The sequence below is a fragment of the Cannabis sativa genome, chromosome 6 (assembly GCF_029168945.1).
Source record: "Cannabis sativa cultivar Pink pepper isolate KNU-18-1 chromosome 6, ASM2916894v1, whole genome shotgun sequence".
NCBI classification, from domain to species: Eukaryota; Viridiplantae; Streptophyta; class Magnoliopsida; order Rosales; family Cannabaceae; genus Cannabis; species Cannabis sativa.
The window spans coordinates 67,755,813-67,778,576 of NC_083606.1; the positions used below are offsets into that span (position 1 = coordinate 67,755,813).

At 32.6% G+C, this 22,764-nt stretch overlaps 5 protein-coding genes and 1 long non-coding RNA gene across 6 annotated transcripts; 3 read left to right on the top strand and 3 right to left on the bottom strand.

Moving 5' to 3' along the window:
- Nucleotides 1-3,276: 3,276 nt before the first annotated feature.
- Nucleotides 3,277-4,192, bottom strand: LOC133039512 (uncharacterized). Its single transcript, XR_009688655.1, has 2 exons — nucleotides 3,698-4,192; nucleotides 3,277-3,595 (listed from the first exon to the last, which is right to left on the bottom strand). It is a non-coding gene; the product is annotated as an uncharacterized LOC133039512 (long non-coding RNA).
- Nucleotides 4,193-5,097: 905 nt separating this feature from the next.
- Nucleotides 5,098-6,522, bottom strand: LOC115695989 (protein PELPK1-like). Its single transcript, XM_030623105.2, has one exon. It carries the CDS (start codon nucleotides 6,333-6,335, stop codon nucleotides 5,403-5,405), a length of 933 nt encoding a protein of 310 aa, XP_030478965.2. The 5' UTR covers nucleotides 6,336-6,522; the 3' UTR covers nucleotides 5,098-5,402.
- A 5,623-nt stretch (nucleotides 6,523-12,145) lies between these two features.
- LOC115725626 (auxin-induced protein X15-like) lies at nucleotides 12,146-12,768 on the top strand. The gene has a single exon (XM_061117479.1). The coding sequence runs from the start codon at nucleotides 12,265-12,267 to the stop codon at nucleotides 12,568-12,570; it is 306 nt and encodes a 101-aa protein (XP_060973462.1). The 5' UTR covers nucleotides 12,146-12,264; the 3' UTR covers nucleotides 12,571-12,768.
- Nucleotides 12,769-17,538: 4,770 nt separating this feature from the next.
- Nucleotides 17,539-18,084, top strand: LOC115724788 (auxin-induced protein 15A-like). The gene has a single exon (XM_030654138.2). It carries the CDS (start codon nucleotides 17,650-17,652, stop codon nucleotides 17,917-17,919), a length of 270 nt encoding a protein of 89 aa, XP_030509998.2. The 5' UTR covers nucleotides 17,539-17,649; the 3' UTR covers nucleotides 17,920-18,084.
- A 999-nt stretch (nucleotides 18,085-19,083) lies between these two features.
- Nucleotides 19,084-19,683, top strand: LOC115724784 (auxin-induced protein X15-like). Its single transcript, XM_030654135.2, has one exon. The coding sequence runs from the start codon at nucleotides 19,181-19,183 to the stop codon at nucleotides 19,484-19,486; it is 306 nt and encodes a 101-aa protein (XP_030509995.2). The 5' UTR covers nucleotides 19,084-19,180; the 3' UTR covers nucleotides 19,487-19,683.
- A 1,262-nt stretch (nucleotides 19,684-20,945) lies between these two features.
- Nucleotides 20,946-22,397, bottom strand: LOC115724783 (uncharacterized). Its single transcript, XM_030654134.2, has one exon. The coding sequence runs from the start codon at nucleotides 22,231-22,233 to the stop codon at nucleotides 21,868-21,870; it is 366 nt and encodes a 121-aa protein (XP_030509994.1). The 5' UTR covers nucleotides 22,234-22,397; the 3' UTR covers nucleotides 20,946-21,867.
- Between the last annotated feature and the right edge of the window lie 367 nt (nucleotides 22,398-22,764).

Genomic DNA, 22,764 nt, shown 5'->3' on the forward strand with positions numbered 1-22,764 from the left:
TATTTTCTTTTGCTTTCTTATAGAATATATACTTAACATTTTGAGAGTCACTTATTTTTGTTTTTTTAAGATTTTGATTTTCATGTTTTTTTAAAAAATAGTTTTATAAAATATATTTTTTTAAAAAAATATTTCAATTTTTTAATAAGAAAAACAAAAAATTCTTTAAAAATGGTTACATATTTCACCCTTATTAAACTTATAAAATTTAATTAATTAATTAAATTATATATATATATATTAAACTCATCTTATTTATTATTTTTTAAAGCAATTACTTTGAAAAACAAATTCAAAATTTATATATGTTTACTTGGAAATTGACCCTGGTGACATAAACATCAATATTTGACACGTGACAGGAAAAAAAAACATCATAGAGTTGAGTAGTCCAAATTCATAGCAGTCGACCTGGGATGGGTCCCTAGCCCTACACCCAAGTTGACTTCGAGAAATTCAGAATGAGTGTTTGGATCCTGCCAAGTTATCTTCAACTCACTATTTTTCATATTTTGCATCTTAATAAGACATGAAGAATCAAAGTCTAAGGCTTAGAAGTTGAAAATACACGAAACAAGACCTCAGAAGTCAACCTGGGCGCTTAGGGTTTTCACCTAGCACCTAGATTGACATTCCAACTAAGGTTTTTGTTTCTAGGATCCTCTTAGTGAAAATAGGTCAAAATTTGTACAAGTACATGAATTAGACATGTCACGGACATAATTGAGGCATCCGAATCAGATTCGGGGCAACTTTAAATTTGAGCACTCAGAGCATCAGGTGCTCCAGGCACCCAATGCCTAAGTTGACATATTGTCAACCCAGGGCGCTTCCAATCATCAAACTAAAGAACTATCCCGAGTATTTTCTTCGTCTTCATCCAAAACTAGGAAATAAGCACTTTCGAGAGAGAAACATACCAGGTTAACCTGACACTGGGCACCTAGTGCCCAGGTTGACTTGGCACTAGCCACCCAGCACCCAGGTAGACATTTTGTCAACTTGGGCGACTTCCATCAACAATTCCAATGAAGTCTTCCGGGCATATTCTTTGTTTTTATCAAAGATTAAGATACAAGTATTTCTGGGAATCAAGAAAAGCCATTTGGTGGCGAGAAACAGGACCCAGCGCCCAAGTTGATATTTTGTCAACCTAAGCCGTTTCCAATCATTTTTCTAAAAAAGTGTTCTAGACATTTTTTTTGTCATAAAAAATAACGAAGATATAAGTAAACTCAGGAAAAATACGAGAATCCTGAAGGGCTGAAAAATGAGCCCAGTGCCCAAGTTGACCTAGTGCTAGGCCCAGCGCCCAGGTTGACAATTAACCTAGTGCACTGGTTTTTATCACCCAAATGCAAATTCTGCTTCGGGCATTCTCTCTGGCATGGTCAAAAACGGGGTAGGTGACCTCAGCCTTGATTTTGAAGACCTTGGAATTAAGCATCAAAATAATATCTGAGAAGCTCCAAAAAGGGCACCCAATGCCCAAGTTTACGTATGACTTGGTGCGGTGGGTTCTGCTTATCCTATTCTGATTTTGTCTTGAGCGTTCGTCTAGTTTTTCATAGTAAACGAGAGCTATAAACTCAGACAAGTCAAATTCACAACTTCATAATTTCACTTTTTCGACAAAGTGACTTAGTTGCAAATTAGGTAGTTTCAAGTCTCCTGATTTTGCGAAAAAAGCAACATCTCTGATAACTGGTGGACAGCTTCACCAGAACCAAGAAATTGGCTAAGTGATGTCAAAATATTATTTTTTTAGGGAAATTCTTAGGGTTTTCTTTCTTTCTTTTCTTTTTTTTTTTTTTTTTGTCTTTGGCCCTTATAGATAAACAAAAAGGAGGAGTATTTTGGGTTTTAATTTGAATTGTACACTCAACTATCCAGGGGGAGTTGAGGTTTGGGTCTGTATTAAACTTTTGTTAAAGTTAGTCTTTTATTTTGGTTTAATGTTGTGCTTCTCGAGAGGAGTTTATAATATGTTTTTTTTTACTAACTTTCTTTTGCAAGTGTTTGTTAATTAAAAATATTTTGATTATCTAAAGTGCCAAAAGGAGAGATTGTTAAGTCCTTTTTGGTATATTAGTTGACAAAATATTTTTTAATTAATGTGAATTTTTATTGAGCAATTAAATTGATTTTATTGTGATAAATTCGTGCCCTAATTGCTCCATTTCTTGTATGGAAAGATCTATTCCCAGTTGTTTGTAATTGTTTGAGAAGCTTATCTTACAAGAGAAGAAATTCTCTATTGGGAAAGTTGTCTATTTTAAGAAAACTTGACTTTCCATTTTTCTAATTGTTGATATCGATTTTGCCTTAATTAGAGCGGATCAATTAAAATTTATTTGGCAGGTTTGAAGTCTAAATTCGTGATCTTGGTTCAATTTGGAAAGTTTTCTTTCTAGTGCTACTGCAGAGCTCGATTCTAATGGTACAAATCAGAAAAAAAAATTTAAGAAAGTTTTGTACAGCTGGGAAATCATTTTTGTGGCTGTCTCTAGGGTTGTTATGTTCTATAAATAGGACCTGCTAGAGAGCAACCAAATGATTTATCTATTTTAGTCTCATATTTTTATATTTATCTTTGTGAGAAGAGTGTTTTATTTGTAGAACCCTAGAGTGTTTTATTTGTAAAACCCTAGAGTGTTCTATTTGTAAAACCCTAGAGTGTTCAACTAGATTTTTGTTTTCTTGTTATAATCTCACACTATTCATAGAATAGGTTGAAGAGAAGCTTTGAACAAGCGTAGGTCTTTGGGAGAAAACTTTTCTAAGTCTCATTTTACGAGGAAGAGCATACATCTTCAAGAGAAGATTTGTTTAAGCCTTACTTTGAGAGAAAGTAAGCACACATCAATAGCTGAAGGGAGTACACTACTTGATCTGGTTTAGAGATCAGATTAGCAAGGTGGATTACAAAGGGTTGCAACAAATCATTAGAGGGAGTCTAAATTTGTTTAAGTCCATTGCTTTTGTAATATTTGATACTTTACTATATTGATTTCATTCTATGGGTGTGACCCCGTGGACTAGGAGTGTTTGAAAGAATACTGATACCACGTACAATTCTCTTGTGTCAAATTTTAAATTCTGCACTGTTATTTTTTTTCTTTATTGTTATTAAAAAAATTATTAACATTTGCAAAAATATGATTTTTCAACAATTGTACTTCAGGTTTAATTCTTAATTTCATGCATTAATTTCTCATTTGGGAAGCTATCTGTTGGATAAATTCTCATACTAACTATCTCATAAAATAAGTTACAAGGAAAAATAAAATAAGATCTTTTACAAGCCTCAACAGACCATTATAACTCATAGAGTTGTCGGTTCTGTTTTCATAGGCCTAGATCTTTTATTTCTTTACAATATAAAGAAGTAAATGAATATCTCAAGACTCTAACAAACTTTCAGCTTTACAAGAAAAATATCAACAACAGATTATAACTATTTCTCAGCTAAGAAACAAACACAACAACAACCAGCAACAACAATATAAATAGAGGTTCAACCTTCCCACTTTCACAAGGTGTGTTCGGCTCCTGTAGAGAAATATAAGGCAGCAGTTTTTCTTTTGTAAACAACCTCAGAAACAAGAGAGAAAAAATAGAGAGAGTTAGTGAGAGATATTTTAAGATAAACCAAAGAAAATAAAGTGAAGAAAAGAGAGAAAAAGCTTGAGATTACCTACTGATTTGTAGCATGGAATCTCAATAAACTTGTAACCGGTTTTGACATTCATAGTGGAGATTCAAGCGTCTTTGAGGGAAGCTTGACGGAGATGTACCCTTGATTTAAGGGGAACTCTGAAATCAACTCTTTAGTGTTCTTCTTTATTTTTCTGTTGTGTTTTTCGGCTTTTCTCTTCTATAACCAACAAAGATCATTTTAGATCTTTGTTGCTACTATTTTCTCTCTCGGTTTTGTATGTGTGTTGCAGATTTGAAGGGCAACAAGAAGAACAGTAGGGTCGGCCATTGAAGCTACCGCTGTAGCTTGAAGAAGAAAGGAGGAAGAAAAGAAGGAGGCTGCTGCAATACAAAGCTTGGAGGAGGAGAAGATGAGGGGCAACTGCTAGGGTTTCTAAGCTAGAAGAAAACAAGATGGAGAGAGAGGCTGAAGTGTTTTCGGCTGCTAGGTTTTGAAGAAGGGAAAAGTGATTTTTGTTGCTAGGGTTTTCATCAACAAAAAGGGGAGGCTTATATACTGCCATAAAAGGCAGTAGGGTTTTGAAAAAGCAATATCTGGTTTTGAAAAGGGAATATTCCCTTGTTATCCGCACAAAGGGTTAAAGACATTTTTACCCCTAGTTTTTGAACGTTGGGTGTTGGGTGTAAGGGCAGTTTCGGACTGCATTAATTTCCTACGTTATCATTTTTATGGATTTCTTTTGACCGAAATTCACAATAATAATAATAATAATAATAAATTTTCAGTACAACCTAAAATGCTTTTTTTATTAGTATTTTTGAACCCTTAACCTTATAACATGTGTGAGATAGCCTAACCAACATGTCAAAATTATTATTATATTTATATTTATCACATTTAATTACAAATATATGTTGTAATTAACTAAAATACATATATATATTTTTTTCCAAAAATATTTTTCAAGAGAGGCGACTGCCCCCCTCGCCTCTATGTGGGTCCGTCCATGCGTTCGGAGACTCTTCTCTTACCATTATGAAATAAAACATACTGAGCTAATAAATCTTCTTAAAATAAAACCTGTTTTATTAGATTAGGAAAATTGTGTTTTGTGAATTCTTTTTGATCATTTTTCAGTTTTAGTTACTTTTGTTCAGCTCATCATCTTTGTTCATAAAAAGACCATGTTGTTGTCTCGAGTGCAAATTGCATGATGAACTACGTCGTATTTACATACATTGGACAATCAAAATATTGTCAATTGTTTAGATGAAGACTCCCTCACCATTCACCAAAAAAAAAGCATCTTTCTTTTAAATAAACATCGATGATATTCATATATGTACTGCTTATAATTAAAGCCACCATAAACACCTTATATTATGCTAGAAATTTTAAGGAGAGAAACTTAAATTCACAGGAATATATAATTAATAGTGTGACAAAAATAAAATAAAGTTCTTATATATATTTATATAATACAAAATTAAATACAAACTATAATCGAATAAAACCGATTAGTACAAGAGTACTAGCACACGTATACGTATACAACAATATTGGTAATGATCATAAGAAGATCACTCCCTTAGCTAGCTAAAGATACTTCAAAACAAATTATAACAGAACACAAAACATGAAATGTTTAAATCCAACATCGAAAAGTGTATGTAGATGTATGTATATAAATGTCTGATAAATCATCTCTAGTAAATTATGAAATTGACATTTCATTAAATGTTCAAGGCTTAGTGGTCTGGGTTGGAATATTGAAGGAGGGAATGGTTGGCAATGTGGGCTTTGGAAGCTCGTGTGGGATTTCAGGTAGTTTTGGAATTTCAAGTTTTGGAAGTTCATGGGGCAATTCTGGAAACTTAGGAACTTCAAATTTTGGCAACTCAGGAACCTTTGGAGCTTCAAATTTTGGCAATTCAGGCAATTTAGGAGCATCAAGTTTTGGCAATTTAGGTACCTTAGGGGCATCATCATGACTCAGTTCATGTAACTTAGGGACTTCAGGAACTTTAGGGAGTTCGGGTTTTGGCAACTCATGGGGCACCTCTGGCACTTTAGGAACTTCAGGTTTCGGTACTTCAGGAACCTTAGGAATTTCAGGTTTCGGAAGCTCATGAGGCACCTCAGGAACTTTGGGTTTTGGTACTTCAGGAATCTTAGGAGTTTCAGGTTTTGGCAACTCATGAAACACCTCAGGCACTTTAGGAACTTCGGGTTTTGGTACTTCAGGAATTTTAGAAATTTCATGTTTTGGTAGCTCATGAGGCACCTCGGGCACTTTAGGAACTTCAAGTTTTGGTACTTCAGGAACCTTAGGAATTTCAGGTTTTGGTAACTCATGAGGTACCTCGGGCATTTTAGGAACTTCAAGTTTTGGTACTTCAGGAATCTTAGGAATTTCAGGTTTTGGTAGCTCATGAGGCACCTCGGGCAACTTTGGGACTTCGGGTTTTGGTACTTCAGGAACCTTAGGAATTTCGAACTTTGGTAACGCAGGCATCTTGGGGAGTTCGGGTTTTGGAATCTCAGGCACCTTTGGAAAACTAGGAGTAGTTTCTAGCAAATGGCGTGCCTCGGCAACCATCACGGTATTGATAAAGAAACAAAATGTGAGAACCAAAAATGGTAACACAAAGTTCGGAATGCGTCGATAAGCCATGTTAATTTCAATCAAATGACTCAAAGAAGAATTGAGAAATTGATGATAAAACTTCTTATTGAGATGAAGGGAGAATGTTTGTGTATTGAAATCTAAACCATGACATGCATACTTTTATAGGTAGTGGGACGTGGAGGTTTGAGTTAAAATTCTTGAAAGGTAGTGGTAGTTGGTATTGTTGATCAACTTCTTACTTTCTTAAATGTTTAAAAATTAATATATACCTCATGACATGAAGTGACAGCTATACAAATTTCCACATTATTCATTACATCATGTTGGGTTTCTTTCCAATAATTGGATAATGCCTTATTTAATATAGGGTTTATTTGGAAAGGCATAGGTTTTCTTGGGTTGTTTTTTTATTGTATTTTACGCAATCTTTGACTGTATATGAATTTTTATTAATTGGTTTAAGAAAATTGTTGGTTGAGCTTTGGATAGCTGGAACAATTGTTGAACAAATTGTTTACTTTTGTTGCCTTAAAGCAAATACTCTTTTATTTTTCCTGTTTATTTAGTTGGCTTTTTGTAATTAAAATTTTATGATGTGTGGTATAAATATTATATATAACAAATATATATACACATGCACACTCATTTTGAAGATAGTCAAACAATATACAATAATATCTCTCATGTAAATTTTAACCGTTAGGTTACAGCATTATATTACTTAATTAAAGTGTATTGCTATTTAAACGGCATTATATTTAGAGACTATAGGCTTCGAATATTAAATATTAACTATGTGTTAATCTTCAATGCAGATTAATATAACAAATAATAGTATTAAGCATATATATATATCTTTATATATTAAAAGTGTCTATCGGCAATTCTTAGTTTAACGATTCTTTTTTTTATTTAGCCTTATACGATTAACTTAACAGACTGTTAACGTTAAACGTTAACAAATAAATAAACCCAATAATTAAACCCAAAAAATTAAACAATCTTTTTCAAAATTAAAAAAAAAATATCTTACCCACATATCTCTTTAACAAATTACACGGCTTCATTCCAATTTCAAAAAATAAACTCAATAATTAAACCCATAAAATTAAATAATATTTACGATTAACTTACATATCTCTCTAACAAATTACAATTTTTGAAATTTTTTTATTCATTCAAATTTCAAAAAATAAAGCCAATAATTAAACCAAAAAAAATTAAACAATCTTTACCATTAACCCATTTCACCCATACAGGCAAACACAACAAAAGCCTCTCTCTCTCAGATTTCATATTTCTTTCAATCTTTTTCAAAATTAAAAAAAATATCTTACCCACATATCTCTCTAACAAATTACACGGCTTCATTCCAATTTCAAAAAATAAACCCAATAATTAAACCCATAAAATTAAATAATATTTACGATTAACTTACATGTCTCTCTAACAGACTACAATTTTTGAAATTTTTTTATTCATTCAAATTTCAAAAAATAAACCAATAATTAAACAAAAAAAATTAAACAATCTTTACGATTAACTCATTCATCACCCATATAGGCAAACACAACAAAAGCCTCTCTCTCAGATTTCATATTTCTTTCTCATCGATTGCAGTTTTGTTATTTTACAAGAGTGTCCAAGCTAAAGGTCAGAATGCAATCATCAGTTGTTAATTCTCATTGCTTTTGGTAAAAATTACACCTTTAATATTTCTTTGTTACTTTTGTTGTGCTATTTTGAGTGACGGTGGCTTTATAATGAGTAGATGAGATTTCAGTTAGCATTGTTAAAATTCATGACTTCTGGTAGGCTGACAGTGGTAGCTTCTTAGGAATACTTGTACACATTAATTTTGATTTTGCTCTGTTTTTGACTCCATATCTAAGATTTCTTCTTGGTAGTGAGAATGTTCCTTCAAGTGTTAGTTATTCTTAATTTTGTAATATTTGAACTGGAACAAATGCAACATATATTATAACCTTATTATTATTGTTTCCAATATGTTTTTACTAACATTTGTAGTTTAATTTAAACTCTATTATACTGGACATAAAAGTTAAATTTAAATTTATTATTCAAATTTATCTAAATTAAATATTATTTATTTTTGATTCATTTATTTCTTTCCGAACTCATAATATAATACTTAATATAAAACATAGCATACGTGCATCGCACGTAATAATATACTAGTATATATATATATGCATGCATTGCACATAAAATTCGTACGTAGGTCAACTTTTGGTGTACTATTCCAACGACCTAGCTAAACCATAACCTCTCAAACATACATTATTACCTACCTACCCCTAAATGTAATTTTTTGTGTGCAAGAGAAAGTAGAAGCTATATGACCTTAAATATATAGCAAATATGAGACACAAGAGACAATTCACATGTTCGCACACAAAATATAGAGCAAATATATTTATATATCATAATTGAAAAGAATATTATTGATTAACATTTTTTAAAAAAATATTTTTAGTCACAACAAAACTTGTGACTAAAAGTGAAAAAAAATTTAATTAATAAATTATCATTTCTTAAGTTGTGATTAAAAAGTCTATGGCTAAAAGTATTAAGGCTAATTAGTAATTTTTCCTCCCGAACTTTGACATGTACTAAATTATGCCCCCTGAATTTTTTTGGCCGTTAGAATTCCCCCCGAACTATTGAGATTGTTAAATTTAAGGACTTTTGTCAAATTTCATTCAATTTTACTGTTTCAGTGATTGTTTGTGTACTAAACCATGCTCCCCAGACTTTGATATCTACCAAATCATGCCATTTAAACTTTGATATGTACTAAATCATGCCCCTTGAACTTTCATCTATGTTAGAATTTTTTTACTAATATTAGACAAAAGTCCTTAAAATTAACAATCTCAATAGTTTGGGCAGAATTTTTAACGGCCAAAAAAGTTCAAGGGGCACAATTTAGTACATGTCAAAGTTCGGGGGGAAAAATTACTAGTTAGCCAAGTATTAATCACGATAATCACAATTTGTTCTGATAAAATGCTCAGCAGCTCCAACAAGCCCAAGAAAGCGCTGCTTTAAGTTTGCATTATTAGTCACAATGACTAAAACTAAATTAGTGACAACTTTTATCTAAATAATATATTTTAGTTACAAGTAATTTTTTTTTGTGACGAGTCACAAAAAAATTATGCTGTGACTAAAAAATTATCACTAAAAGTAGTTTTTCTAGTGTAATTTTGAAACAGTTATTCTTTTAAGTAAGTAAATAATATTTCAGTATTTTATTCATATTATCTTATTGTTAAATTATCTTTTATATTCAATTAAAAAATTAAGCAGTATATAGTGTGTGCTATTAACTTTTTGGAATTGAAAATAAAAAAATAATAAGATTATAAATTTTTTTCAACTTGAAAATACAATTGAATTATGTTAATTATGGTTACAAGTTTTGTGATCCGGAAGGGAAGCTGTGAATCCGGAGAGTAGATACAAGAAGCTTAGTGTGAATCTGAAAAGTCTTGTGCAGAAGACTTTCTAGAAACCGGAGGGTGTTTCTAAATAACTTTGTAACACGTATATACTGTCACTTCAGATGGATTATCATTAGTCCAGAGATGTACTTCTGGATAGCTCATTGTCAGTCTTGGTTATTCGTCTGAGAATAAGTGCTTGTATGAATTCAAAAGTCTTATGAGTGTTATAGCTCACTAATGGTTTGTACTGAAAGCGCGTTCTTCAAGCTGTCGAGAAGTATTATTGCTGGAGATGAGTTGGATCATTTAAGGCGGTGTAAATGAGCTACGATATTCTCAGAGCTCTTTTAGGCAACAATGTAAATCTATATAAATAGCTATCAATCTTTGTAATTTGATAGGATCAAACCATTATTGCTTGAGTGAAGATCATGATATTGTAAGATTGAAAGAGAGAAATATTTTCTCGTAATCTATGAGAGTTTGTGAAGATTGATGTAACTTTATAAACATTGAGATCAATAAAGATATATGGTTGCTATTGTTCTGACCGAGATGTAGAGCATTGCACATGGCTCAAACTCATTGAATTTGGTGTTATTCTTTCTGTTTTAATGCTTACTTCATTATTTGAATTCTGAGATCTCTTGTTTTAATGTTTCTTGATTGTCTTGCGTGTTTGTTAGTTTGGATATTGAACCGTAAGTCATTGATTGTTTTCATTTCACACAACAAACTGGTATCAAAGAAAGGTTTGTAATCATGGCTGCCGCAAAATAAAATGTTAAAAAGTTTACTAGTACGAATAACTTTAGATTATGGAGGATGAAGATAAAAGCTTTGTTAGTTCACCAAGGGTTATATTTGAAATAAGACCATTTATTCATTCAAGATGATGGAATGTTGCAAGAGAGTCGATCACACTCGATGATGTGCAAGCATCCTTGAATTCGAAAGAGCTAAATCAGAAGAGCGAGTCAAAGAATTCTAGATATGGTGATAGATTGTTTACAAGGGAAAGAAGTGAGAAAAGAGAAAGTCACAAAGGTTCAAAAGTAAAGTTAAGATCTAAATCCCAATCTGGTAGCTAGAAGAATCTCAGATGCTAGATTTGCAAGAAATAGGGCATCTGAGAATAGCATGTCTGGAGAAGCATAAGACGGGTGGTTCAAGATCAGAAGGGGATGCAATAGTGAGTAGTGACGGCTATGACTCAGCTGGTGCTTTGATTTCGTCGGTCTGAGGGTGGAACAGGTCGAGGTTCAACGACTTTGCTTCTAGAAAATGGGCTGAATAATAGTTTAGGAAAATTTAAATCAAGCAGTCAAAGACCTCTTGCATTCACTTTTGGAGATGACAGTGAGAAGGGAGTTTAATGGAAAATGGGAAATTGTGGCTTGAAAATTCAAAAATGGGGGATTTGAAAATTTGAAGTGATGAAAAAGAAGAAATGAGTTGGGCAAATCAATTTATACCTCGGTCAGGATCCTTGTGATTTGAAATGGATGGCCCAAACTTCTTCTTTCAAAAAGCACATTTTGATCTGATGGAAAGGAAGTTAAAAAGATGGCATTTAAGACTTGCCCCTCGCATTTATTATTCATCATTGCACGCCTCGAGTATTGTACGCATTAAAGGAAGGGTCATTTCAATCATACTGTCATCATTGCAACTCCGCATGCGTTGTCAATAATTACATTAAAGGTGCCACATACGTGCCACGCCCGTGGTACCTTCAATTTATGGTCATTTACTTGATGACGGCTCGCAAGATGCATCCACAACTCTAGCGATTTCCACGTGTCAAGAACCCAAATGAAATGATGGATTTTCTAATTTAGTAGAATTCCAAACAGAGGAAATATTTGCAGCAAAAAAACAGAGGAAATACTTGGTCTATTTTCACCAAAAAAAAAATATAACAATAAGTAATTGACAGAACCTGAACTGGCGAGCAATGAACATGAACTTATAATTTTATGTTTTATGTGATACTTCTATAAAACAAACATTGTGTAATGTATTAACAGTGATGAAAGGGCAACCCAAACTTGCATACTAAAATCTAATTCCCAGCTGTACAAACAAACCATTAATTGTATTATCTTCATGTAAAAATAATGTGCTTAAATTGGATGTTACACAGTCATTCAAAGATAGTTGTTAGCAATAAACATGTTTAGATCCAAAGCAACATCAAAGTCCTTGCAATGGACATGGTGTTCCCTTCATTAAATTGACAATAAAGAAGAGTTGTAAGACAATGCCATGTGATGTGATGATATCACTACCCCACTTCATAACCCTAACTCACTCTATCAACCACTCATTCAAATCAACACAACATATCCTTATTCTACTTGTTTCAAATATAAATAAGCATAACATTGCAAGCTAAACCACATCAAGCATAACCAAAGCTTTTCTACTTCCTTTGAGTTCTTCTCTCCATTCTTTATTTTCAACTATTCTTGTTCTTAAGTTCTCTACATACATCGATCACTATGGGTTTCCGTGTGCCAAGCATAGTTCCAGCAAAGAAATTGCTTCGACGATCTTTTTCCAATAATTCAAACAAAGAAGCCTCAATGGCAGTAGAAGTTCCTAAAGGACATTTGGCAGTTTATGTTGGCGAGAATGAAAAGAAGCGGTTTGTTGTTCCTGTCTCATTCTTGAGCCAACCTTTGTTTCAAGAATTGCTTACTCAAGCTGAAGAAGAATATGGATATGATCATCCAATGGGAGGCCTAACAATTCCCTGCACACAACATGTGTTTGTCGATGTCATCTCCAATCTGAATGCTTCATGAAACTCAACAAAACTAGGCACATTCATTGGAACATTTTTGTAAAGTGAACAATGTCAACACAGAATAGAACATTTTTTTTCATGTTAGATTTTTTATTCTCTTTTTCTTGAGGAGTTAATTATGGCTCCCAGAATGAGGATGTTACGAAACATGATTACTGAATACTATAAAAAAAAATTAATTTTCTATTTCTTTCAAGATTTTGTTATTAATTTCTGCCCAATTCACTTTCATTCATATGTCAACATGTTTTAATCCTCAGGACTCTTAAAATGCTGCAGTAATTTGGCAATAATATCTTTCTTTACTTGAAAATTTAAATTCAATCACTTTCGGACTATGGAGCTAATCCACAGATGTTCTTTACATACACAGAAATCACTAATCAAATTCTTACTGTAAATAATAATTTATTGCTATAATTATCAATTTTCTAGATCTACCAAACAGAGGGATGTTATTTGTTGCTGTGTTAATATTACAAAACAACATCACATGGTTGGTAGGCCATGAAAGAGGTGGCCATATATAATTCTAAAAACTATGAATGGCTCTTATCCATAATAAATCCATGTGATTTATGGTCTAACTGATTTTCAAATTAATCAAGTATATGGATGGATATCAGCCACTTAGGAATTATGTAAAATTATTGTGTTACGATATTCAATGTAAAAGAAAAACAATTTTTCCATGTATAGAGCAGAAAGAAAAATCCATGTCATGTTTAACTTGTGGTTTTGAACTGACGACTAAAATAGTAGAATCAAAATAACTAAACTTTAAACAATTAAATAATTAGTAATGACAAGATTCACAAATCACGAACAATAATTGGAGAAAAAGATGGATAAATAGAGCATGGAAAACCAGAAAGAATTAAAGTAGTAAAACTATAAAATCTAACACCAAGATATATACTAGTTCAAGTCTGATAGATCAATATGGCTCTACTACAGTTCTGAAACACCACAAATTTCTCTTTATTGATTGAGCAAGAACATATACAATACAATCAAGATCGATTCTCTGATGGGTTCCCTCAAAAGTGTTTCAACTCTCACACTCATACCCAAGAATCTTCTTCATCTACAGAAAATTTTTCTTACAAAATCTCTTTTCTCTGTACCCCTCTCTCTCTCTCTACCTCTCAATCTTTTCTCTCTTTCTCTCTCAACCCAAACTGGTCGTCTCTGTATTTTTACCAAACCTTAAAATGCTACGTGTTGGAGTTATATGTATAGGGTTAGGATCAAGATCCTAAAGTCGATGGCTGCAAGAAGATAAGTGGTTAAGTTAGTTAGACAATAACTGACTTAACCAACTCTCCTTCGAGGTCTCCACATCAGCCGAAGGAAGTGTGTATCCGGGAGTGAGTATGAGGGCTCCCGGAATTACGGTCCAAGGCACCGCTAAAGGACCTTCCCGGATAGGAAAGAACTAGTTGGAGTCGACTATTCAGGACTACCTTCTAGGAGGAACAGTTAGCCATCCGGAGCTCCTTTTCGGAAGAGGACTAGCTTTCTTGAAGACCCTTCCTGGAAGAACAAGAAAGCCTTCCAGGACCTGCATCGGCGAGTCAATAAATTACCAGGAATAATATTTTGAAGACTTTTTCCATTTGGAAGAACTATACCACATGAACTATTCTTTTTGACATATTATTTACCATGAGGATTAGATTCAAGAGCAGAACAAGCCTTCCATTCTCTTGTAAGTTTTTACTATTATTATTAGTTTTCTTTTTCTAATATGACAAAATAATGGATCTCCTAAACTAAGAAACAAAATTAGGTTGATTTAATCATTCAAATGAACAATCAAAAGTAGATTACTGATTTGAATCTTCTAGTTTTCAGGATTAAAAGAACTTTTCAGATAAATATTATTTTCTGTGTATTTTCCCATTAATAAAAGGAATAAGCTATAATGTTCTGTGCCACTATTAAGATAGACAATGGCAGTACAAGTTGTACAGCTGGTACTGATATGATACTTGGATGAGCAGATAAAGATTTTAAACAAAAGCTGCTTTCATTTCAATTATAATTATATGTGTGACCCTTCAAATTGGGGCATGCCTTAGACATCTTTATACAAATTTTGTGATCTGTGTTGGTGTGGTGGGGTTGGGAATTGAAGAGAAAGAAATATTCAAGAATATATAAAATTGTGATGAGTAAGAAGACAGTACCATGTGATTGCCCAATGGCTAATGCCTCCTCACCAGACCCCATTGCCTTTTCACTCTTGAGTCTCATATGTCCTACCAACATTATTGGTTATATATACTCATCAAAACAGGTTCCTTAGCACCACAAGCCCTCACATCCTAAACTATTCTCTGATCTTTTTCTTTCTTTGAAGAATTTTACAACAATGGGTTTTCGCTTTGCTAGCTTAGTTCATGCCAAGCAACTCATTCAAAAGCCTTTTTCAAGTACAAAAGATGTTCCAAAAGGGTATTTAGCGGTGTATGTTGGGGAGAAGAGAATGAAGAGATTTGTAGTCCCTATATCATTCTTGAACCAACCATCATTCCAAAACTTGCTAAGTCAAGCTGAAGAAGAGTTTGGATTTGATCATCCAATGGGAGCTCTTACGATTCCCTGCAATGAAGTTTCCTTCATCAAACTTGTTTCTCGCTTAAGCGTTTAACAATGAGTAGATAGAAATAGTAGAATTACAGCTAACAATACCAATGATTACTACAATTTTTTTAAGGCATAAATGCCAATACCATGTACACATTTTTTCCTTGGAGACCAAAAGTAAAATCTCCAAGAATAATATAAACGATACAACTTCACTTTTTCTTCCCTGAATTGTGTAGAATTTTTACTTTTTCGTCAAATATTCTAAGCTTGCAAATTAAAAAGGGCTAAAACAAAAGGCCTATTTATGTGTCTTTGTTGACAATTATGAATTAGTGGGATAATGATCATTAAGTCAAGGACTCGAAATTTGAAGAAATCGTCCTCAAATTGGTCAATGTACTCATGAATAACATTTGTTCATATACCATTCCTCAACCAGCCATCCTTCAGTTTAGTAGTTTATTAGTGTAAGAAGATACTTGGTTGTTAGTGTGAAGAGTGGTGACTTTTACCAAATCTCTCTATACTCTACAAAATTACCACACAGTTGTTGATTGGTGGCTTGTTTTTAAGAACTCAATTCAGATCCGTATTCAATAAAATACATAGGAAGATCAGCATGGCATTTGGATTAGGGCAAGAAGGCTCTCCGAAGATCCTTTCAAAAGGCAACATTGCAGTGTATATATGTTAGAAAGGAGCAAAAGAAGTGATATGTAGTACCTCTTTCATACCTAAATGAGCCTGCATTTCAAGAATTGTTAAGCATGGCCGATGAGAGGACTCACAATTCCTTGCAGAGTAGACATCTTTATTGCATGAATTGATTGTAAATTACAGAAGAACTAACATAATCAGCAATATACAGTATCTTGTATTCTTGTTATACTTAGACAATGGAAGAAACATACACTCAATTTCTTATTACTTAAAGTTTTACTTTCCTAGTGTATAATACATTGCTTACATATTCCATGTCAAGAATTTTATTTGCACTGCAATATTTTGTTTTTAAAAATACCAACAAAAATGAAGACCAAGGGTGTACAAGGATTCTATATCAGAATCTTAAGAAAAAAAAAAGGTTCCAATCACATAAAATTCATAAAAGAAAATTTCTTAATATTCACTTGTATCATTCTTGGAGACAACTTTTATTTGTTAAATCCCAAGGAAAAAAATATTTACAAGAATTGTAGGCATTGTCTGCCTAAAAAAATGTAACATTAAATTTGGTTAGCTGTTGTTATCATCTATTGGTGTAAGAGCTCCCATTGGATGATAGAATCCGAACTTTTCTTCAGCTTGACTTAGAAAGTCTTGGAATGAAGGTTGGTTCAAGTATGCCACAGGACAAACCTATTCAATCTGCTTTCACCACCAACATAAACTGCTAAAAATCCTTTCGGTATACCTTTTGTGCTTGAAAAAGGCCTCTAAATGAGTTGTTTGGCATGAATTAAGCTTGCAAAGCGAAATCCCATGATTGTAATAAGAGTGTGAGCTGAGATATCTCAGAGAACTTGCAAACAGATTTATCTTTTTATTTGGAAATTAGAGAAGTTGGGATGGTATTATGATCCCAGTCTTGACTCTTGTGTGTATTTATAATCAATAATACTTGCAAACAGATTTATCTTTTTATTTGGAAATTAGAGAAGTTGGGATGGTATTATGATCCCAGTCTTGACTCTTGTGTGTATTTATAATCAATAATACCCTAGATAGGATTAGGATATGGGGTCTAGTCAGAGACATATTCATGAGAATGAGATTATAAAAATTTCCAATAGATGTCTTAGGCATGTTCCATATCCAAGGACACCATTTTCATATCAAAACTGAAACAACCAGTACTGTGATTTCTTAATCTGATTCTACAATCACTTTTATAGACAAATAACATGAAGAGTAGACTTAAAGAAAGATAAAGGCTGCAAGTATGTTTATGATGCAATATTAAAAATCTTCTTTGTTATCCAGTAAATGGGCAATGACAGCCTAGTTTGTAATGACAAGGCCATTAATATATGTGGCCCCATGCAATAGGAGACATGTCTTGGACATTTTATGTGTTCACAAATAGATGAAAGATCTAAGCATTAATTTTTCATCCTGCAAGTACATCCTGCAAGTAACAATCTGTACTCTTTTCTTATTTAATTTTTCATTTTAAATAGTAACAATCTGTTTTCTTTTCAACAAGCTGGATATGAAGGCTTTTGACCACACAACTATGATAACATAATACATAATAAGCATTGATGAGTAGAAAAGGCAATAGCATGTGATTTGAAAAGGACTATTCCTTTCAATAGACCCCATCATATCAAAGGTCTTCCAAATGTGTATATATACACATGAAATCGGGTTCATTATCACCTCAACTTTTCACATCCTCTCAAATATTCAAATTTACTTCCTTGCAAACCCTTTGGGATCTCTTTTCTTTCTTCTTCCTTACAGAGACATATATACAAGAATGGGATTCAGATTTCCAAGCATAGTTCATGCTATTCAAAGACCATTTTCAAGTTCAAAAGATGTTCCAAAAGGGTATTTGGCAGTTTATGTTGGAGAAAACAGAATGAAGAGATTTGTGATCCCTGTGGCATATTTGAACCAGCCATCATTCCAAGACTTTCTAAGTCAAGCTGAAGAAGAATTTGGATTCGATCACCCAATGGGAGCTCTTACATTTCCCTGCAATGAAGATGCCTTCATAGATCTTATTTCTCGCTTGAATGCCTAATAATTTTGCTTACACACTGATTATTGACTGTCTAACAAAAACTATTGTTACAATTTTGTAAGGCAGACATTGCCCATACTATGTAAATATTTTTGCTTGGGGACCAAAAGTTAAAAATGTCCCTAAGATTGATAAAAATCAAATCAATACAACACTTTTTCTTCATTCAAATCAATTATATGGTTGATGTTTATTTCCTTGTCCATATATATCCTATTCTATTGTTTCAAATTTAAATAAAATAATTATTAGTGTACATGTACATTTTCAATAAAGATGACAAAAAATGTTAAATAACTTTACCCATTTCAAATATTAAATTTAATTTTAAAATGAGTTTACATTTTTTTTTCTTTCTTTCTTTTTGACCACATGTTGAGTCAAATAGATTTTGTTACATACTCATAAGATAATTTAATTATTTTTAAAATTATATTACATGTATATTCTAATTTAGCCAAAACAGAGGTAATATTTGCTAATATCCCATAGGTTTTCAATGTAACTGCACATATTATGTAGGATAGATATTCTATATAACCAATTATATTTTGAGAGCATAGCTTATATAACTAGCTATAGTTGATAAGTATGCATGAAATTAACTACATGAAAGGTTCACCAATATACTTGTGGCACTGAACCTTCAACTTTTAAACTTAAATTGTTCTTAATAATTTTATGTGATAATTGAAAAAAAATGAACCAATTATTTACATATTAACAAGTGATAAAAAAAATGACCCAAACTTGACTATTAAAATTGGAATTGTAGCTGTGCATTCAAAATCATTATTTTGCATTATCTTCACGTTTAGACATTACATGTGACTAAGTATATTAAGATAATATTTCTCAAAAGACCACATCAAAATGCCTATGAGCTTAAGTTGGGTGTTACAGAGTCATTCAAAGAGAGTTGTTAGCAATAAATATGTTTAGGTCCAAAGCAACATCAAAGTCCTTGCAATGGATATGGTGTCTCCTTCATTAAATTGATAATAAAGAAGAGTTGTAAGACAATACCATGTGATGTGATGATATCACTACCCCACTTCATAAGCCTAACTGGCTCTATCAACCACTCATTCAAATCAACAAACACATCCATCTTCTACTTGGTTTCAAATGTATATAAATAGGCATAACATTGCAAGCTAAACCATCAAGCATAACCAAAGCTTTTCCACCTTCTTTGAGATCTTCTCTCCATTCTTCATTCTCAACTATTCTTGTTCTTTCTTTACATACATCGATCACAATGGGTTTTCGTGTGCCAAGCATAGTTCCAGCTAAGAAGTTGCTTCGACGATCTTTTTCCAATAATTCAAACAAAGAAGCCTCAATGGCAGTAGATGTTCCTAAAGGACATTTGGCAGTTTATGTTGGAGAGAATGAAAAGAAGCGGTTTGTTGTTCCTGTCTCATTCTTGAGCCAACCTTTGTTTCAAGAGTTGCTTACTCAAGCTGAAGAAGAATATGGATATGATCATCCAATGGGAGGCCTAACAATTCCCTGCACACAACATGTGTTTGTCGATGTCATCTCCAATCTGAATGCTTCATGAGACTTGACAAAATTAGGCAAATTCGTTGCAACATTTTTGTAAAGTGAATAATGTCAACACAGAATAGAACATTTTTTTCATGTTAGATTTTTTATTCTATTTTTCTTGAGGAGTTAATTATAGCTCCCAGAAGAATGAGGATGTTATTGAAACATGATTACATAATAGTATAAAAATGAATTTTCTATTTCTTTCAAGATTTTGTTATTAATTTCTGCCCAATTCACTTACATTCATATGTCAACATGTTTTAATCCTCAGGACTCTTAAAATGCTGCAGTAATTTGGCAATAATATATTTCTTTACTTGAAAATTCAGTCACTTTCGGACTATGGAGCTAATCCACAGATGTTCTTTACATACACAGAAATTACTAATTAAATTCATCTGTAAATAGTTATTTATTGCTATAATTATCAATTTTCTAGATCTACCAAACAGAGTGATGTTATTTGTTGCTGTGTTAATATTACAAAACAACATCACATGGTTGGTAGGTAGGTCAGTTGGTGCTTCTAATCAAAATATAACCTTCAGTTGGAGGAAAGGACCAAAAGTGTTGTGGGTTTTGAGTAGGCCATATGTTATTCTCAAATCTATGAGGGGCTCTTATTCATAATAAATCCATGTGATTTATGGTGTGACTGATTTTCAAATTAATCAAATATATGGATGGAGATCAGCCATTAGGAATTATTTAAAATTATTGTGTTACGATCTTCAATATAAAAGAAAAACAATTTTTCCATGTATAGAGTAGAAAGAAAATTATTGTGGTTTTGAACTATTCTTTTTGACATATTATTTACCATAAGGATTAGATTCAAGAGCAGAACAAGCATTCCATTCTCTTGTAAGTTTTATTATTATTATTATTATTTATTTCTCTAATATGACAAACAAATGGATCTCCTGAATTAAGAAACAAAATTAGTGTGATTTAATCATTCAAATGAACTATCAAAAGTAGATTACTGATTTGAATCTTCTTGTTTTCAGGACTAAAAGTATTTTTCACATAAATATTATTTTCTGTGTATTTTCTTATTAAATTAAAATAAAAGGAATAAGCTATACATAATGTTATGTGGCACTATTAAGATAGACAATGGCTGTACAAGTTGTACAGCTGGTACTGATATGATCAATTGGATGAGCAGATAAAGATTTTAAACAAAAGCTGCTTTCATTTCAATTATAATTATTTGTGTGACCCTTCAAATTGGGGCATGTCTTAGACATCTTTATACAAATTTTGTGATCTGTGTTGGTGTGGTGGGGTTGGGAATTGAAGAGCAAGAAATTTTCAAAGAAAAATGAAATTATGATGAGTAGGAAGACAGTACCATGTGATTGCCCAATGGCTAATGCCTCCTCACCAGACCCCATTGATTCTTCAGTCTCATCTGTCCTACAGCATTATTGGTTATATATACTCATCAAAATAGGTTTCTTAGCACCACAAGCCTTCACATTCTAAACTATCAAACTTTTCTTTCTTCTCTGTGATCTTTTTCTTTCTTTGAAGAATTTTACAACAATGGGTTTTCACTTTGCTAGCTTAGTTCATGCCAAGCAACTCATTCAAAAGCCTTTTTCAAGTACAAAAGATGTTCCAAAAGGGTACTTGGCAGTATATGTTGGGGAGAAGAGAATGAAGAGATTTGTTATCCCTGTATCATTCTTGAACCAGCCATCATTCCAAGACTTGCTAAATCAAGCTGAACAAGAGTTTGGATTTGATCATCCAATGGGAGCTCTCACGATTCCCTGCAATGAAGATGCCTTTATCGAACTTGTTTCTCGCTTAAGCATTTAACAATGAGTAGATAGAAATAGTAGAACAACTGCTAACAATACCAATGATTACTACAATTTTTTAAAGGCGTAATTGCCAATACCATGTACAATTTTTTCCTTGGAGACCAAAAGTAAAGTCTCCAAGAGTGATATAAATGATACAACTTAACTTTTTCTTTCCAGAATTATGTGTAGAATTTATTTTTTCCTCATATATTCTCAGCTTGCATGAGTAAAACAAAAAGCCTATTTATGTGTCTTGTTTACAATTATGAATTAGTGGTTAAATGATCATTAAGTCAAGGACGTATTAAAAGCTCATCCAATGGGAACTCTCACAATACCCTGCAATGAAGAACCCTTCATTGAACTCGTTTCTCTCTTAAAACTTCTAATGATAAGCATACAGAAATAGCAGAACAATAGCTAACACCACCATTCATTACTTGTTTACTACAATTTTGTAAAAGCATATAATCACAAAAGTCTTAATCGACCATAACCACAAAATAACATAATTTATTTTGTAAAATTCAGTTTAGAAAAGAAAGAAAGAAAGAGATGTACACTTAGCTTAGCTTTACTCTGTCTTCAAGGCCTTGTTGTTGTGAATACTTGATTTACTAAGGATGAGAACCCCAACTACGATAAGCAAAGCACCAGAAAACCACTGAATTGACAATGGCTCTTCAAACAAAAAGTACCCGGCAAGGCCAGATGTGAGGAAGTTGGTAGCGAAATTGGTGAATGTAGTTTGAAGAGAAGAGAGGGATCTAAGGCTGTTGACATAAGATGCCCACATTGTGAGGTTGAAGAGTAGTACCAAACCATATCTGATAATCTCAGAGGTAAAAAGCTTGGCGGATATGGCAGCTAAGGCAGCGTTGAGCCCAGCTGATACTTCCCAGGCGTACCCTAACCCTGCTTTTTTCTTGTTCTTCATCATCCTCAACCTCAATCCTCATGCAACTACTAAACGACGTCGTATTGACAGAATGAAGGAATCCAGTCCAGTCCAGTCCAGTAGTTCTTGATTGGTAATATATTTGAATCAAACTTTTTAAAATCAGTGATTGGTCGCTTGTTTAAAATTAGTGAGAAGCTCATCAAATAAAGACAAATTTAAATTAATGATTGTTTAATAGTTTGTAGTTTGATCGGTAATATATTTGAATCAAATTAATGATTGAGTAACTTTTGTTCTAATGTTTTGAAAACAGTATCTTGTATTCTTGTTATTACATAAACAATGACAGATGCACTCAATTTGTGCTGCAATACTTTGGTTTTAAAAATGCCAAAAAAGTATGAAGACCAAGGGTGTACAAGGATTCTGTATCAGAATATTAAGAAGAAAAAAATTCCAATCCCATAAATATCATTAAAGAAAATTTCTTAATATTCATTTCTATCATTCTTTGGGACAACATTTATTTGTTAAACCCCAAGGAAAAAATATTTACAAGAAATATAGGCA